Source organism: Rhinatrema bivittatum, chromosome 11 (genome assembly GCF_901001135.1).
Source record: "Rhinatrema bivittatum chromosome 11, aRhiBiv1.1, whole genome shotgun sequence".
Lineage (NCBI taxonomy): Eukaryota > Metazoa > Chordata > Amphibia > Gymnophiona > Rhinatrematidae > Rhinatrema > Rhinatrema bivittatum.
Window position 1 is genome coordinate 96,237,033 of NC_042625.1, and position 16,946 is coordinate 96,253,978.

The following is a 16,946-nucleotide window of genomic DNA, read 5'->3' on the forward strand; positions in this document are numbered from 1 at the left end:
AAACCTCAGAGCCTCTCTCATTCCTCTGTCACTGCTGCCATGTGGATATTTGGGGAGGTGCTGATTGCTGCTACTGGCACTGAAGCCCTTTCTGCTGCCTCCTCTGTGCAGGACCCCGTGGTATTAAATATTTGCAGGCTTCCACTTCCTCCATGCCGATCTTGTACATTGCCGAGATCGGCATCGAGAAGTGCTACTTGTGCACATTCCCAAGGATAATATGTGCCAATCACTAAAGTAATTTTTTTTACCTTTGCTGTCTGATCTTAGTTTTCTAATCAGTTGGTCACAGGCTTTTTTTTCCACATTCCCTTTCTTGTTTTTTTGCCAATTCCTTTTACAGGATTTTTTTTTTCTATTTCTTTTCTCTCCCATCTGTCTTCTTCCTCAAACACACAGTCAGATTCTCATAGCAGCCCTACTACCGGGTTTCCTCCTCTTCTTGGACCACCGTGACGTGGGCTATGCAGCGGCCCATTAACACTTCTGTACACGGCAGATGCTCCTCCTCCTTCATGCCCACGCGGCTCCGGCAACGTTTTCTTCTTCCTGGGCTGCGGCAGGAAGGAGGAGTAATATGACCCTTTTCTTCGGGCCGTGGTGAGATAAGCTCCACCACGGCCCCGCCGATCTTCCTGCTGTAGTTCCCTGCTTCCCCCGGCCCTGCGGCTATGTGGACCGGGCGACACACTTTCAGGCTGCAGGCGACACACGGTTTGGGAAAAGCTCTGTTCTAAGAGGTTGATGCAAACCGGGCCTTTACCCTAAATGAGAGTATTACAGGCCTATGGCCTTTCCTTGTACTGATGCATAGGCTAGAGGTGTGACTGCTCCAGCACCCAACTTCATACTGCAGTGATGATATTGGTGTGATTTGATCAAGAGGTGGGATGGGTGGTCATGGTTTTCAGGCCAGGCCATACTCCAGCAGGAGAGAAGGTGGCTGCTGCAACAGTACCAATTCCTACCAGGCAATGGTGAATGGACCCTGCAGCCAGCACTGCTTTAGTGCTGGGCTTGGCAACCATCACTAGTACCATTTAAGCAACAGCGCTAGGGAGGGATGAAAGCAGTGATACTGCTGAGGAAGGTAGGAAAGTTAGTATACTTTTCTATGAAGCAGCACAGGTTTTAGATAATCTTTTCCTTGTCATGTCTTCTTTTTTTTTTCCAGTAACCAGTCTATGCATCACAGGTGGTGCAGGTAAGGGCCTCCAGTCACTGATACATATCCATTTTTACTCTTCAAGTTTCCTCACCTTATAAGAAGCTCTGAAGTGCACGTTAACCAAGAAATAATGGAAAAATTACTTAGTTGATAATTTCCTTTTCTTTAGTGTAGACAGATGGACTCAGGACCAATGGGTATTGTGCTCTTCTGCTAGCAGATGGGAGACTGAGTCAGATTTCAAAGCTGACATCACTCTAGCTATACCCCTGCAGTAACCTCAGCTCTTCAGTATTCTCTTTGAAAAGCCATTGTGGATAGATCTTTGCTTAAATAACTTGAGTAAAACTTGAACTGGTTCAATTAATTTCCAAACCAGAGACCGGCAGTGCACGCAATCAATTAATACAGACACCGGACAAACTGTGGGTGTCTTGAACTAGGGGTAGACCACGGCTTACCCGTATGTGCTTAGTGTTGAGGTTTGTTATCTGAGGTTCTCCTGTTCCGGGGCATCTATGGACAGGATGCTGAGTCCATCTGTCTACACCAAGGAAACAAATTTATCAGGTAATTTCTTCATTTCCTAGTGTCCTAGCCAGATGGACTCAGGACCAATGGGATATCAAAAGCTACCCATGACCCACTTAATACTGCCCTTCAGAAGGCCGCATCTTCCCAGCATGAACATCCAGGCGGTAGAACTTGGAGAAGGTGTGTATGGAGGACCACGTCGCCGCCCGACAGATCTCAGCAGGCGACAGCAGCTTGGTTTCTGCCCAGGAGACTGCCTGGGCCCTCGTCGAATGAGCCTTAACCTGTAAAGTAAGGGCTTTCCTGCCTCTATGTAGCTGCCTTGATTACTTCTTTGATCCTGCGGGCTATGGTCACCCGCAAGGCTGCTTCTTCTGTTCTTCACACTGTGAAGAATGAATAAGCGATCCGTTTTGCTCACCGTTCCGATCTTTCCAGGTATCGCACCAGGAGTCTGCAGACAGTCAGGTGGCGAAGAAGGCGTGAGTCTTCAGAGTCCTTATGTTCATCCGGAGCTGGTAGCGAGATGATTTGGTAAATGTGAAACTTGGAAACCACTTTCGGAAGGAAGGCAGGGACAGTGCGCAGTTGTATGGTTCCCAACAGGATAGAGCCTGTAGTTCGGAGATGCAACGAGCTGAACATATTGCCACCAGGAACTGCAGTCTTCAATGTTAAGAGGCATAGTGATAGATCATGTGTTGGTCTGAAGGAAGCCCCAGCGAGGAAGTCTAATACTAGATTGAGATTCCATAGCGGCAACCGGCCACTTTAGGGGTGGTCAGAGTTGTTTAACCCCTTTCAGGAAGTGGGACAAATCCGGATGGGTTGATAGCTGGATACCCTCCACTTCTACTCTGAAGCAGGTCAGTGCGGCTACTTGGACCTTGAGGGCGTTGAGTGACAACCCTTCATGACCATCCTGTAGGAACTCCGGAATCATGGCTGTTCGCAGGAGAATCCCACGGTCCTCACACCAGGCTTCGAATACTCTCCAGATCCGTATGTATGACAGGGATGTGGGAGAACTTGTGCGCTCTCGGAGCAGGGTGTCGATTACGGCCTTTGAGTAACCGAGTTTCTTCAGCGAATCCTCTCAAGGGCTAGACCGTAAGAAAGAATAGACTGACTTCGTGGAGAATCGGGCCCCTGCCGGAGAAGGTCCCTGTGTGGAGTTAGGCACAGAGGATTCCCCACAAGGAGTCCTTGCATTTCTGTTGTACCATGGTAAACTTGGCCAATCCAGGGCTACTAGTAGAACTAGTCCCTTGTGATGTTCTGGCTTGCGGATGACCCTGCCCAGTAGTAGCCATGGGGGCGGGGAGGTGTACAGTAATTCTTCCTCTGGACAAGTCTGGACAAGAGTGTCGATTCCTTGGGATTGCGGTTCTCGTCTGCAGCTGAAGAACCTGGGGACTTTGGCACTGAGATGGGTGGTCAGTAGGTCCATGGCTGGGAGGCCCCAGTGATTTACTGTCAGTTGGAAGGCTGTAGTCAACAGCGTCCATTCCCCCCCGGTCCAAGCTCTCTCTGCGAGGAAGTCTGCCGAGACGTTGTCTTTTCCTGCGATGTGGGAGGCAGAGATCCCTTGTAGGTTTATCTCCGCCCATGCTATGAGAGGGTCTATCTCCAGAGACACCTGTTGGCTCTTGGTTCCTCCCTGGCAGTTGATGTAAACAACCGTTGTCACGTTGTCTGACATTATTCTGATTGCTTTGCCTTGGAGTCTGTGGCTGAATTGCAGGCACACTAGTCTGACTGCTCGAGCTTCCATGCGGTTTATGTTCCATTCCGCCTCTTCCTTGTTCCATTGTCCCTAGGCCGTCAGTTCCTGACAGTGGGCTCCCACTCGCAGGCTCGCATCCATGGTGAGCAAGATCCAGTTCGGTGGGGATAGGCTTATTCCTCTGCTTAGGTGGTCTTCCTGTAACCACCACTGGAGCTGAGAACGTACCTCTGCTGGTAGCTGGAGGCGAATTGAGTGTCCGGGACAGTGGGATTCCATCGTGACAGTAAGGAGTGCTGGAGCGGTCGCATATGAGCCCTTGCCCAAGGGATGACTTCCAGAGTTGATGCATGAGGCAGAGGATTTGAAGATAGTCCTATACCTTGGGCGTGCATTGATCATCAGTCGTCATTGTTCAACAGTTTCCTTCTCCTCGGGGAGAGAGGAAGACTTTTTCTGTTTGATGTCGAATGGGAATCCAGGTACTCTAGGATTGAGAGGGCTGCAGAGAGCTCTTGCCCGTTTCACGACCCAACCGAGTTCCTGCAGTAGGTTTTTGACTCTGCTGGTCACTTGCCGGCTCTTTTCCGAAGACTTTGCCCTGATTAGCCAATCGTCCAGGTAAGGGTATACCAAGATCCCTTCCTTCCTCAGTGTTGCCGCCACGATCACCATGATTTTGGTGAAGGTTCTGGGGGCAGTTGCTAGGCCGAAGGGTAGTGCTCAGAACTGGTAATGGTGACCCAGTATCAAAGCGCAGGAAGCGCTGGTGAACCTAATGGACTGGGATGTGAAGGTAGGCTTCGGAAAGGGCCAGGGAGGTTAGAAACTCTCCCGGTTGTACTGCCATTATGGAGCGAAGAGTTTCCATGTGGCAGTGTAAAACCCACAGATGATGGTTGACATTCTCGAGGTCCAAGATGGGCCAGAAAGATCCTTCCTTCTTGGGAACGATAAAATAGATGGAATAGTGCCCCGTAGTTTGTTGGGTGTGGGAACCGGAGTTATTGTCTTCAGCCTGAGTAGTCTTGTTAGAGTGGTTTCCATTGCCAGTCTCTTGGAATGGGAGTGGCAGGGTGACTACATAAATTTGTCTCAAAGGATGCTGCGGAACTCTAGGGAATAACCTTCTCGAATAATGATGTTTAGAACCCATTTATCTGATGTTATCTCGACCTATCTTTGGTAGAAGAGGGCAAGTCGACCCTCTATCATCTTCCTGTGGATGGGTCGGCCCATTTTCATTGTGGAGCACGGCTAGAGCTTGCTCCCGGGCCTGCTCTCCTCTTGGTTTGTCTGTTCCAAAAGGGCTGGGACCTTCCGGAGGGACGAGGTGCCTGGAATTGCAAGTTCCTGTAGGGTCTAAAGCACTGCAATCCTCTGCCCTTGGTTCTTCTGGGGGAAGGACGCCGAGATCTTTTACTCCTATCTTCTGGTAGCAGAGGGGTTCTTCTTTGGTTCTGCCATAGGGACCGTACCAGATATACCCAGCCATCTTCAGAGTCTGGGAAACAAGGGCTGGTAATTCGTCCTTGTGGAAGAAGCGAAGCATGGTTTGGTATAGTTCCATTCCTGGAGGGATTTCTCCTTATTCCAGGGAGTCACTCATCATCTGAGGTGTCTGGGTCCCTGTTAGGGAAGCTCTTGGTTAGGCGAGGCATGTCTCAAGGCATCCGAGCAGGACCAGGAGGATCTTGTGCTTCCAGCAGGGGGTTGAGCCTGGGGCACAGCTGGGGCTGATTGCGCCTGAATGAAGGCTTGCAGCCCTTGGAAAAATTCCAACCAGGAGAAGGTCCCTGGGTCCATGTTAATCCCAGGGGGAGTAGGGGCCCTAGAGGTGCCCTCCTGTGGGGAAGCCATCTCTGAGATGCAAAGGTCCGGGGAGCTATATTCAGTAGTTCCGAAACCATCTCCCGAAAGTAAGGGACCAGGCTTTGGTTCCCCATGGGCTTCTTCGCAATGTTGACATAGGCAGGACTCCAATTCAGGCTGCTCGGCTCTTATGTGGCAGGCTGTGCAAAGAGATTGCCTTCTTGGGCACTGGTGCCATTATTTCTATGTGTTTGCATGCATGCAGTTGTAATCTCATCTGTGTGTATAGTTATGTGCACAGGTGCGCTCAGTTGTGTGCGCCGCTGAGCATGCAGCTATGCGCGCGTCTGTATTGGACGAGCGCAAGTTGGACGCATCGACCACTGGGCCTACCCTGTGCGTAGCGCCGGCGAGAAGGGAAGATGGTGCAGACAACCCCCACGCATAAGATGGCACCCCCTGAGGGTCTCCATATGTGTGGACCCTTGCACCAGATCGGGGCCTAGCCTATACCAAGGCTGCTCAACCCGATCGGTGCTCCCTTCTAACCTCGCCGGGACGGAGTCGGTACATAATCCGAGCTGTGGAGACCGGAATTTAAAGATTTTCCTTACCTGGTCTCTGCTCTTACCGATCATGTGCCGGACAGTCTCCAGCTGTGGGGGGAGAGGGAATTACCTTCACTGCCACGCTTGTTTCTGCACCTGCTGCCTTTCAGCTACACTGGAGGGCTAAGTCCACGCCGGGAACTGGCTACCGGACCAAGGTTCACCGCTGAGGGATATCACAGATCAATCTCAAGAATTCTCAACTGGGGGAGGGACCCTTAGGTATCATCGCGGAGCGCGGGGCTTGATCTTCCTTAAGGTAAATTTGTTTCTTCTTTGCTGTAATTCTTAACACTATTCTAGTGTGTGGGCTAGTGTCCACATCTTTTAGGAGACAGAGATACTGAAGAGCTGAGGTTACTGCAGGGGTATATCTAGAGTGATGTCAGCTTTGAAATCTGACTCCGTCTCCCCTATGCTAGCAGAAGAGTACAATACCCATTGGTCCTGAGCCCATCTGCCTACACGCTAGGAAAGGCACCTTTATGGCTGAATGCTTTAGTATCTCCCTGCATACTCCCTTCTCCCAAGCTGGGGGCATGGGAGGTAGAATTGGGGCATCCTGACTACCTTAGAAGGTTATTGTGCAGATTATGTTTTGTAAATTTGTTCCTAAATTAGCAGTAATCTAACCTGGGAAGTGTGTGTATGTTTGAGTGAATTATGCAATGCTGTAATCGTAGGAAAAGGATGTGTTTTGCTGGAATGTGTTCCAGCAAACAGCAACAAGGCCTTTTTGGCTATGTAAATGGGTCTAAAGTGAGGCAGGCTTATTTTCCTTGGCACCTTAATGCCTAACTTGTCTCACCACTTGAGTGGAAGCCACTCACACCTTCACTGCTCTTGAACCTTAAGCTTAAAATGTTAGTGCCATCCAAGTCTCTGCTGTTTCAGAAGTACTGGGCTGCTGGAAGAACTACATGGAAATTCCTGAAGAGACGTATGCTGTAGCCTGTGATAAAGGAGACCAATATAATACACATTATACACAGATTGTGAAGACAGTGATACATAATCACTGGGAACTGCGGTTCTTTTCCTTACGCTCAATGATGGCCTCACTCTAGAATAGTTTGCTATTTTTTTTTTTATTGGGAGAAGAGAAAGGAAAATTATTTTTTTTCTCCAAACAACTAGTTTGGGTACCTGAGATACTGTGACAACAACAGGCATTCCCACATTAGCTAAGCTTTCAGGTTACCATAATGGGACAAGCTGTCAAATAGCATTGGGAATCCAAAACTTGCAGCCTTCACAGGCTGTGCATGGTAGTATTGCAATAGCCTTGCTACTTGCCTTCAGGTTTGCCCCCCTCTGCACATGGGATGATTTGGCACCACTGGTAATTGGTGGAGACCTTTAGGCTTACAAAATGACCATATCATCTAGGGCAAACTGAGCCACTTCTGATTTTGGCCCATTACACACATAGAAATCAGAGCTGTGGGGTCAGGCCTATGCCACAGGTAGAGTAAGGACTAGTTCAAACCCCCATAGGCAATAGTCACAGAGCTGGTACCTGAACATGGAAACAGGCTTTAACATTGCCAGACCTGCAGTGGCTTCCCCACTCCATCCACTATACTACTCCTACCAAGTGGTTAGAGGAAGGCTTTGGATGGTAGTTGGAGAGACAGCCTTGATGCAACTTATAAAAAGTAGTTTGAAAATAGTAAGGAGTGGATTAGGCTGATAAGGCACTAGAGTCACACAAATGGAGACTTATATCAGGGTGTTTTTTCTGTTTTAGCGACTGTTATCATAGGGACGCCGCTTGTTATTGGGATGGCAGGATTTACCACAGTAGGTATTGCTGCTGGCTCAATTGCAGCCAAAATGATGTCTGCAGCTGCCCTGGCGAATGGTGGTGGTGTGGCTGCTGGAGGAACTGTAGCTATACTTCAATCTATAGGTAAGAATGACTGCTTACAACATTTTATAGGCAGAGCCAAAATGAGAAGTGTTTACCTGTTAATTTCCTTTCCATTACTCCTGCTACACCAGTCCAAACAAATGGGGATTGACTCCCTCCCAGCAGACAGAGGCAGCGACACTGACTTTTCCAGTTGCAGCATCACCACTATGAGAATGCAGTATTCCTATTCAAAGCATTGAAAACACAGGCACAGGTGATACATTAGTCAAACTTGTAATTAACTGAGGAATCCTCTTATTCCTCCATTCTGCTCAGCAACAAGACAGGAAAAATGCCTGAAGCTGGAAGACTATACATGCCAAACAGATCCAGTGACAGCAGGACTAATGGAGAGGAAGTTAACATTTCATCCTGCTATGCCAGTGTATTCTGAACAAGCAGGAGGTAAGGACTCCAGACCCATAAGCTGCATCCTTTAAGTTGCAATGTCCAGATGATTCTGCTTGACAAATGAATGTAAGGATGACCACAGAGCCACCTTATAAATGTTTTCTGGGGCAACTAATATTGTCTCAAATGCAAATTGTGCTTGGATAGAATAAACCCAAATAATCCCAGGCGCTCTTCACAAATACGCTGAAGTGACAGTATCCCTAGTTCACCAGTTCTTCCTTATACAGACCTCTAAACAGAACAAACACAACTTGTCAGTTTTGTGAAAGGAATTAAACACCAGCAAGTTATCGGAGTAGAACTCTATGCACAACCAGAATCTTCAAGCACCTGTTGTCGCCGCAACCCTCCCTGGAAAAGGACAGAAGAGAAATTGATTGATTGAAATGAAAAGGTGACACCACTTTCAGCAGGAAGGAGGGCACCAGATGTGAAGACACAGAATTGGACCTAAAGACAAATAATAGATCGTTGCAAGAAAGTGCCTGGGAGTTTTGAAATATGCCAAGCCAAACTAATGGCCACAAGAAAGATCCTTCAAAGAAATCTGCTTCAAAGGCTCAAAGGGAGTATGACCTAATACTTGCAGAATCAGGTTGAGATTCCACTGAGGAACTAATGGATAACATGGAGGCCAAAGCCTCATCACTTCTCACAAAAAATGGGAAACATATGGATGAGCAGCCACTGGGACTCTGCACACTTTACCCCTGTAACAGGCGATGGCAGCAGTCTGAACCTTCAGGGAACTCAATGCAAGACTCTTATCCAAGCCAATTTGCAGGAAGGCTACAATGCATGGGAGATCAGAATGCTTAAAAAATGTGACAAACTGTGAACGTATGCCACAGTAATAGAAGACTTACAAGCCTTCAAAAGTGTGGAAATGAGAGAGCATGAATAGGCCTTCTTTCTCAAGCACGCCCTTTCAAGAGCCAGCCCATAAGATAAAACTAAGAAGGCTCGTCCATCAACAGGCCCTGGCAAGGAGCCCCCTGATGCCAAGAGATGAAGGGGAGAGTTGTCCTTAAGCATCATCAGATCCTCATACTATGGCCTTTGAGGTTATCTGGGGCCGCCAGAATCACCCGGTTATGCTCTTACATATCACCGTAAGATATGTAAGGCTTGGGCATCTCGCTCTCTGTATTGCCTGAAGAACTGCAGAACCTTGGTATTTTTGAGTTGTCATCAGATGTATGTGAGATGCTTTCTGCCTGAAGATGATGCAATGAAAGGCATCCTCACTAAGCTCCCACTTGCTGGATTCCAGAAGATTTCTGCTTAGAAAGTCTGTGTGTACATTTTCTTGCCCAGCAGAGTGTGAGCCACTGACTGAAGGTATAGACTTTTCTCCACCCTGGGAAAAAAGATTGGTCTCAGAGACCTGTTGATTTCTGGTGCTGTCCTATTTACATATAGCATTGCTGGACAGTACCCAAACTCCTATCCCCTGAATTAACGGGAGAAGGTGAAAAAGTACCAACCATATTACCCTGGTTTTCAATCTGTTGATCGACCAAGTCATCTCCACTGGAGACCAGGAGCCCTGCATTACCTGGTCTAGACAATGAGCCCTCATCCAAAAACTCACATCCATCGAGACTCCAAGCTGACATTCCAAAGAAAATTCCAAGGGACCACCCACCAGATGAGGCTCCGTCGTACTGCAGCTGACAAGGGCAGGTGCACGTCGTAATCCTGAGAATGAGGCGACCACCAAGAGACAAGAGAATGCTGTAGTGGCCTCATGAGCTCTGGCCCTGGGAACTAGATCCAAGCAGCTGCCATGGAGGCCAGCAGTCGAAGATAGACAGAAGTGCAAAAAACTGGCACGTTTGAAGAATCATTTTGTTTACTGTCTCCATGATTAGCTACACCCGGCCCACCTCTGTATCAAAATGAATACCCAGGTATTCCAACGATTGAGAAGGCACTAGATTGCTCTTTACATAATTGACTACCCAGTCTAAGACTTAGACCACACTGTTGGATGGTTGAATACCTTCTTGATACTAGTTGGCCCGCAGATAGTAATTGTCCAGATAAGGATGGATTCAGATTATTTTACTTTGTAGGAATGCTATCACCACCATAATCTTTGTAAAAACACATGGAGCCATGGCCAGCCCAAAGGGAAACATCCTGAACTGAAAATGCTCCTGGGGGACACAAAAACAGATATTTCTGATTCTCTTTCCAGTTGGGAATGTGGAAGTTGGCTTATGACTGATTTAGGAAATACAGGAACTTGTCCCACCAGCCCATTATAAGCAGAGACTGAAGCATTTCCATCCAGAAGAAACCCAGAGGCTGTTTACTCTCTTGAGATTCAGCATGGGCCAATACCAATAATGGTCAACGCCCCTCTGACTGAGGTACCGGCACCACAACAACTAAAGTTGCGACGGTTTCGGAAACTGCTTGGTGACAGGTGTAGAGAGAGAGATTATAAACACATAAGGAACCAGAGAAGAAAGCTCGAAAGCATACCTAGGAACCTTCATTTCTGGTTTTTATAGCTCTATTTTTTCCCAGGAATTTATTAGGGTTTATTATAAGAACAAAAACTGGAGAAAATAAGTTAAAAAAAAAGACTTTTTTTGGATAGTTTGTTTTGATAAATATAAGCCAGAATAATAAAACAGATTTTCCTACCCACCCACTCAGCAGCATCCCCATTTCTACCCCAATCCCCTGCCTAACATGTCTCTCCTTCTCCCCATCAAGAATCTCCCTCCCCCTATTCCCCCCAGCACCCCCTCCCCACATCAACCGCATTCATCCTTACTGGTGGTAGCTCCAGGCTTCTCTCTCCCACAGCAGCTTACTGAGGGTCCCTTGCTCTAACACTGCACTTCTGCTGCTGTGCAGGACCAGGAAGCCTGCTGGAAAGCATTTCTGGTGGTCACGTCTGCTTGAAATACATTGCTTCAGACAGCAGGAACTTTGGCTGCTTGGGGGATGAGGAGGCAGGACAAAACATGGCATGGGTGGCACTGGAGGGTGAGTATTTTCACTGGTGGCAGGTGAGACGTGAAATATAGCATGCACTTTGGCCCACACTGGCTTCCAGCAGGGGCTGTAGGTCTTGAAACACTGCATCTGCAATTTTGGAGCACCTTTTAATCAGCTTAAAATTCAGATGAATATCGGTTTAAACTAAATGTCACCTTTGGGAAAAATCCAGGAATTTATGGGTGAAAAATCAGTTTAAACTGAAAATGAAGGACCCTGAGCATACCTCAGCCGGATCAGGTCTAATACTCACTGATCCAAAGTTATTTGGGTCCTTTCTTGCTAAAAAAGCTGCAGGGAGTGGACTCGCTGAGACTCACTGTGAAGCTTGACAGATTCCCGAAGGGATCGCCAAATCCAGCTTGGGTTTTCAGAAGCCCTGCAAGACTTGAGAACCATGAAAGGAATAAGACAAGCTGCTTACCCATCTATACTGCTTTGGGACCCTAAACAGATTATTTCCTCTCAGTTCTAGAGGACGCATATAAAGAGCAGGTAGTAAAACACTGCATGGAGCGGCAGTAGCCACAGAGGCATTAACGGAGCGGGATGCCAGTGGCCGGTGGTAGGTGTCCACCTTCACAGAGTAGAAGGATGAAGGGCATCCATCTCCCAATTAAAAAAAGAAAAGAAAAAAAGAAAAAAAAACAGGGATGGGTTCATGGGCTTATAGGTATTACCAATTATTAGGCTTTTCAATATTTGATGATAGTTAATGTGACTTTCAAGGCATTCTTCACTTTCGGTGCATGTCCGGCATGACTCCTTGCTTCAATGACAGGGGAAAAGAAAAACTGATACTTCACACATTTCCAGCATTGCCCTCTGCTTCATGGCAGAGAGCTATGCTGCCGCTTACCCAACTAATCAAACTTAATATTTCACTTGGAAGCAGCTCCAGCACTGCTCTCTACATTAATGGTGGGGGTGAAAAGGGAATTAGAACATAAGGTTACTAAGAGCCAAGAGAAACAGTTAAGTATGAGAACAAATGTGTGAAGCTTGCTGGGCAGACTGGATGGACCGGTTGGTCTTCTTCTGCCGTCATTTCTATGTTTCTATGTTTCAGTGCCTGATAGAAAGAATGAGGCTTATCCTCGGAAGCCTCTGAAGCTTGGGGTCTCCCAGATTTTTAACTAACTGCTCCAAATCTTCTAACAACTCACCTTTAAAGAGAAACTTACCCAACCAAGACTTTGAACAAGAATCAGTGGACCACGTATGAAGCTAAAGAAGCCTCCTCGCAACCACAAATAAGAAAATTATTATTTACCTGCTAATTTTCGTTCCTGTAGTACCATGGATCAGTCCAGACAGTGGGTTATGTCCCCAATCCAGCAGATGGAGTCAGCACAAGCTTTGAGGGGGTGTATCCATATATACTACTACCCCCTCTGCAGGAGTTCAGTATCGAGTATATCAAAGCCCGAGTAGAAACCCCCGAAGGATCAAGTTTGTGGAAACAGATAATGAAAACAATTGTAACCGCAACAAGTAACTGCAAACATCCTACCAACTTGTAGGGAGCTGTGAAAAACAGCGAAAAGAAACAACTGTGAAGACACAGAACACTGCGAGCAAGAAGCAGCGCAGAGCTGAGCAGGATCAAGAACCCAAACGCGGTGGGCGTCTGGACTGATCCATGGTACTACAGGAACGAAAATTAGCAGGTAAATAATAATTTTCTTTTCCCTGTACGTACCTGGATCAGTCCAGACAGTGGGATGTACCCAAGCTTCCCTAAATCGGGTGGGGTCCTGCGAGGCCTGCTCGGAGAACCTGCTCGCCAAAGTGTCCAGAGACCGAAGAGGCGAGGTGCAGACGATAGTGCCTCGAGAACGTGTGTAACGATTTCCAGGTGGCTGCCCTACAAGTTTCCTGCGAGGATACCGAGCGAACCTCCGCCCAGGAAGCCGCCTGAGAACGTGTAGAATGCGCTACGATTCCGGGTGGGGGAGTCCGACCCGCCCCAATGTAAGAAGCAGCAATGCCGGCCTTCAGCCATCTGGCAATGGTAGTCTTCGAGGCCTGAGACCCCTTCTTAGGACCGGCCCAGAGTACAAAGAGATGGTCAGAGGTTCGGAACTCATTTGTAGCCTCCAGATAGAGGCGCAGAGTGCGCTTGACATTCAAGAGACGGAGAGACTTCGGCTCTGAGGAAGAGAAGGACGGCAACTCCACCGTCTGGTTCACATGGAATGCAGAAACCACCTTCGGAAGGAAGGAGGGAACGGTGCGAAGCGAGACTCCAGAGTCGGAGAAACGGAGATAGGGCTCTCTACACGACAGAGCCTGCAGCTCCGAGATGCGCCGAGCGGAACAGATGGTCACAAGAAATACAGTCTTGAGAGTGAGATCCTTTATCGTTGCGCTGCGCAGTGGCTCGAACGGTGGTCCCGACAGGGAGCAAAGCACAAGGTTAAGACTCCAGGAGGGACAAGGGTCCCGCAACGGAGGACGCATATGCTTGACACCCTTGAGAAAACGAGCAATGTCAGGATACTGTAGAAGAGAGCCCCCATCGCTCCACAGCGAACCAAGGGCGGCCACCTGAACCCGTAGTGAATTATAGGCGAGCCCTTTTTCCACCCCCGCCTGTAGAAACTGAAGGATCTGAGGTACAGAAGCCTTAGCGGGTCTCGTGGCCTGGCTGGTACACCACAGCTCGAACACAGGTCGCCGATGTCGATGTCTTTCGTGCCCGCAATAGCGTGGATACTACCGCCTCCAGGTAGCCCCGACGCCGGAGGCGGCGCCTCTCAAAAGCCAGGCCGCAAGACAGAAGAGTTTTGTCTGCTCGAAAAATACCGGGCCCTGATGTAGGAGCTGGGGGAGGTGCCCCAGCCTGATTGGCCTGTCGATCACCAGCTGTAGCAGGTCCGCAAACCAGGGTCGCCTGGGCCATTCTGGGGTGACGAAAACCACGGTCCCCTGATGGCTTTCTATTCTGCGGAGCATCCTGCCCACCAGGGGCCATGGTGGAAAAGAAAGATATGGCGGCCACGGGAGGACCAGGGCATCCACTCCCTCCGCGCTCTCTCCGGCGACTGAAGAAGCGTGGAGCCTTGGCGTTGAGAGCGGACGCCATCAGATCCAAGTGAACGATCCAAGTGACCGATGAACGAGAAGTTGCATTGCTTTGTCGGAGAGAGACCACTCTCCGGGTCCAGCAGTTGACGACTGAGGAAGTCCGCCTGGACGTTGTCCACACCGGCGATGTGCGAGGCCGCTAGCCGGACGAGATGACGCTCCGCCCATTGCATCAGCAGCGCCGCCTCGAGCGCGACCTGCGGGCTCCTTGTTGGTTGATGTAGACCACGGTGGTAGCGTTGTCCGATAGGATTCTGACTTCTCGGTTCCGAAGAAGCGGGAGGAAATGTCGCAGAGCTAGCCGGACCGCTCTGGTTTCCAGACGGTTGATTGACCACTTCGCCTCCACCGTGGACCACGTCCCCTGCGTGGCGCTTCGATCGCAGACTGCACCCCAGCCTGCTAGACTGGCATAGGTGGTCACCACCACCCAATTTGGCAGATCGAGGGACATGCCACGGGCCAGGTTCGGCGGATCCAACCACCAGCCCAGACTGTCCCTGGCATTCTGTGGGAGCGGGAGAATCATCTGATAGTCCTGCAATACTGGTTTCCAACGGGAGAAGAGCGCCCACTGTAAGGTCCTGAGGTGCGCGAAAGCCCAAGGTACAAGGTCGATGGTGGACCCCATCACTCCCAGGAGTTGCAGGTAGTCCCAGGAGGTGGGCTCTGGTAACGCAGAGAACCGTCGTGTGTGATCCCGCAAGGATTGAGCTTTGTCCTGGCGCAGAAAAACTTTGCCCAGTAGGGTGTCGAAAGTTGCCCCCAAAAAAAAAACCCAAGCGTTGCGAGGGCATGAGGGAGCTCTTGGAGAAGTTCACTACCCATCCCAGGGAATGTAGAAACCGTACTACTCGAGTCACCGCTGAGCGTCCATGATCGAATGACTTCGCCCGGAGGAGCCAATTGTCCAGATAAGGATGAACCAGGATGCCCTCCTTCCGGAGAGCTGCCGCCACAACTACCATGATCTTGGTGAAGGTGTGCAGCGCCGGCGCCAATCCAAACGCGAGAGCCGTGAACTGAAAATGCTGGTCCAGAATTTTGAAACGAAGGAAACTGTGGTGGTCCGGGCGGATGGGAATGTGCAGGTAGGCCTCCGTTAAGTCCAGGGAGGCGAGGAACTCCCCCCGATGCACCGCCGCAATCACTGACCGGAGCGTTTCCATGAGGAACCGAACGACTCGAAGGGATTTGTTGACTTCCTTGAGGACTAGGATAGGCCGGAAGGAACCGTCCTTCTTTGGTACGACGAAATAGATGGAATAGTGGCCCGAGCCCACCTCTCCGAAGGGCACGGGCGCAGTAGCGCCTATCTCCCGGAGTCCTGTCCAGAGTCAGCTGCACCGCTCCTCTCTTGAGGTCCGAGCCACAGGGGGAAAAGATGAACCTTCCCTGCGGGGGGCGGACAAATTCCAATGCGTAGCTGTGTTTTATGGTATCCAGGACCCACTGGTCCGAGGTGATCCGTGCCCACTCCGCTTAGAAATACGTTAGTCGGTCCCCAATCCTGGGGACAGGGGAGTGGGCGAGACTGGCATCATTGTGAAGACTTGGTATAGGGGTTCCCGGTTCCGGGAGTAGTGCGTGCGGGCCGATGCCCGCGGAAGGCGCGCAACCAGGGCTGAGACCTGGGGGCGGATGGCCGGGAGCCCGTCTGTCTGTAGCCCCTGTAGCGCCGTTGCGCTCTGGCTCTGGTCCGAGAAGAAGAAAACGCTCTGGATGGTCGAAACCTATCCTCCGGCAGCCGATGAACAGCGTTCTCCCCCAGGGACTTGATGATCTGGTCCAAATCCTCCCCGAAGAGGAACTTGCCCCTGAAGGGAAGAGAGCCCAGACTGGACTTAGAGGACTTATCAGACGCCCAATTGCGTAGCCACAGTAGTCGTCGTGCTGCCACTACCGAAACCATGGATCTTGTGAGGACCCGAAAAAGGTCGTACGAGGCGTCCGCCCCATACGCCACTGCGGCTTCTAGCCGATCTGCCTGGGCAGCCTCATCGGACGGCAGGTTCTGAGACGTGAGGAGTTGTTGCACCCAAAGGAGACTAGCCCGCTGGGCAAGCGAACTCCACATCACCGCCCGCATACCCAGAGCGGAGACCTCGAAAACCCGCTTAAGGAAAACTTCCAACTTACGATCCTGTGTGTCCCGCAACGCCGCACCTCCCGTCACTGGGATAGTCGTCCTCTTCGTGACCGCCGACACTGCGGAGTCCACCTTTGGGACCTTGATGAGGTCCAGAAAATCTTCGGGGAGCGGGTACAGCTTTTCCATAGCCCGGCTGCTCTTCAGGGAGGCCTCCGGGGTGTCCCATTCCCTGGTGAGAAGTTGTAAAAACGAGTCATGAATGGGAAAAGCCCGAGCCCTTGGCCGGAGTGCCGCCAGGACAGGATCTCCCTTCCTTGAAGAAGTGATGACAGCGGGAGCTACTGGGGCAGGCGGGTCTGGTGGCGGATCCAAATCTAATTCCTGGATGATCTGCGGGATGAGGTCGTCCAGCTCTTCCCTCTGGAAGAGGCGTAGGGTACGCGGATCATCCCCCTCCTGTGTGCCGTCCCCTTGTCCCCCGTCCGGGAGGTCAAGTCCATGTCCCGCTGGGTCTGGCACCGCCCCCACTGCCGCGGGCGTGGATCGGACCCGGGTAGGAAGGCGGGAGG

The 16,946-nt window shown here is 50.1% G+C and overlaps 1 protein-coding gene across 4 annotated transcripts in view; it reads left to right on the top strand.

The window, feature by feature from the left end:
- Positions 1-16,946, top strand: part of LOC115073188 (interferon alpha-inducible protein 27-like protein 2) — a 30,727-nt gene that overhangs the window by 8,353 nt on the left and 5,428 nt on the right. For 2 of the 4 annotated variants that reach the window (XM_029571426.1, XM_029571427.1), the window contains exons 3-4: positions 1,175-1,204; positions 7,599-7,760. In XM_029571426.1, the coding sequence (XP_029427286.1) occupies positions 1,175-1,204; positions 7,599-7,760 (192 nt within the window). The remainder of the gene's footprint in view (positions 1-1,174; positions 1,205-7,598; positions 7,761-16,946) is intronic. The other 2 variants (XM_029571429.1, XM_029571430.1) reach the window with 1 other exon arrangement.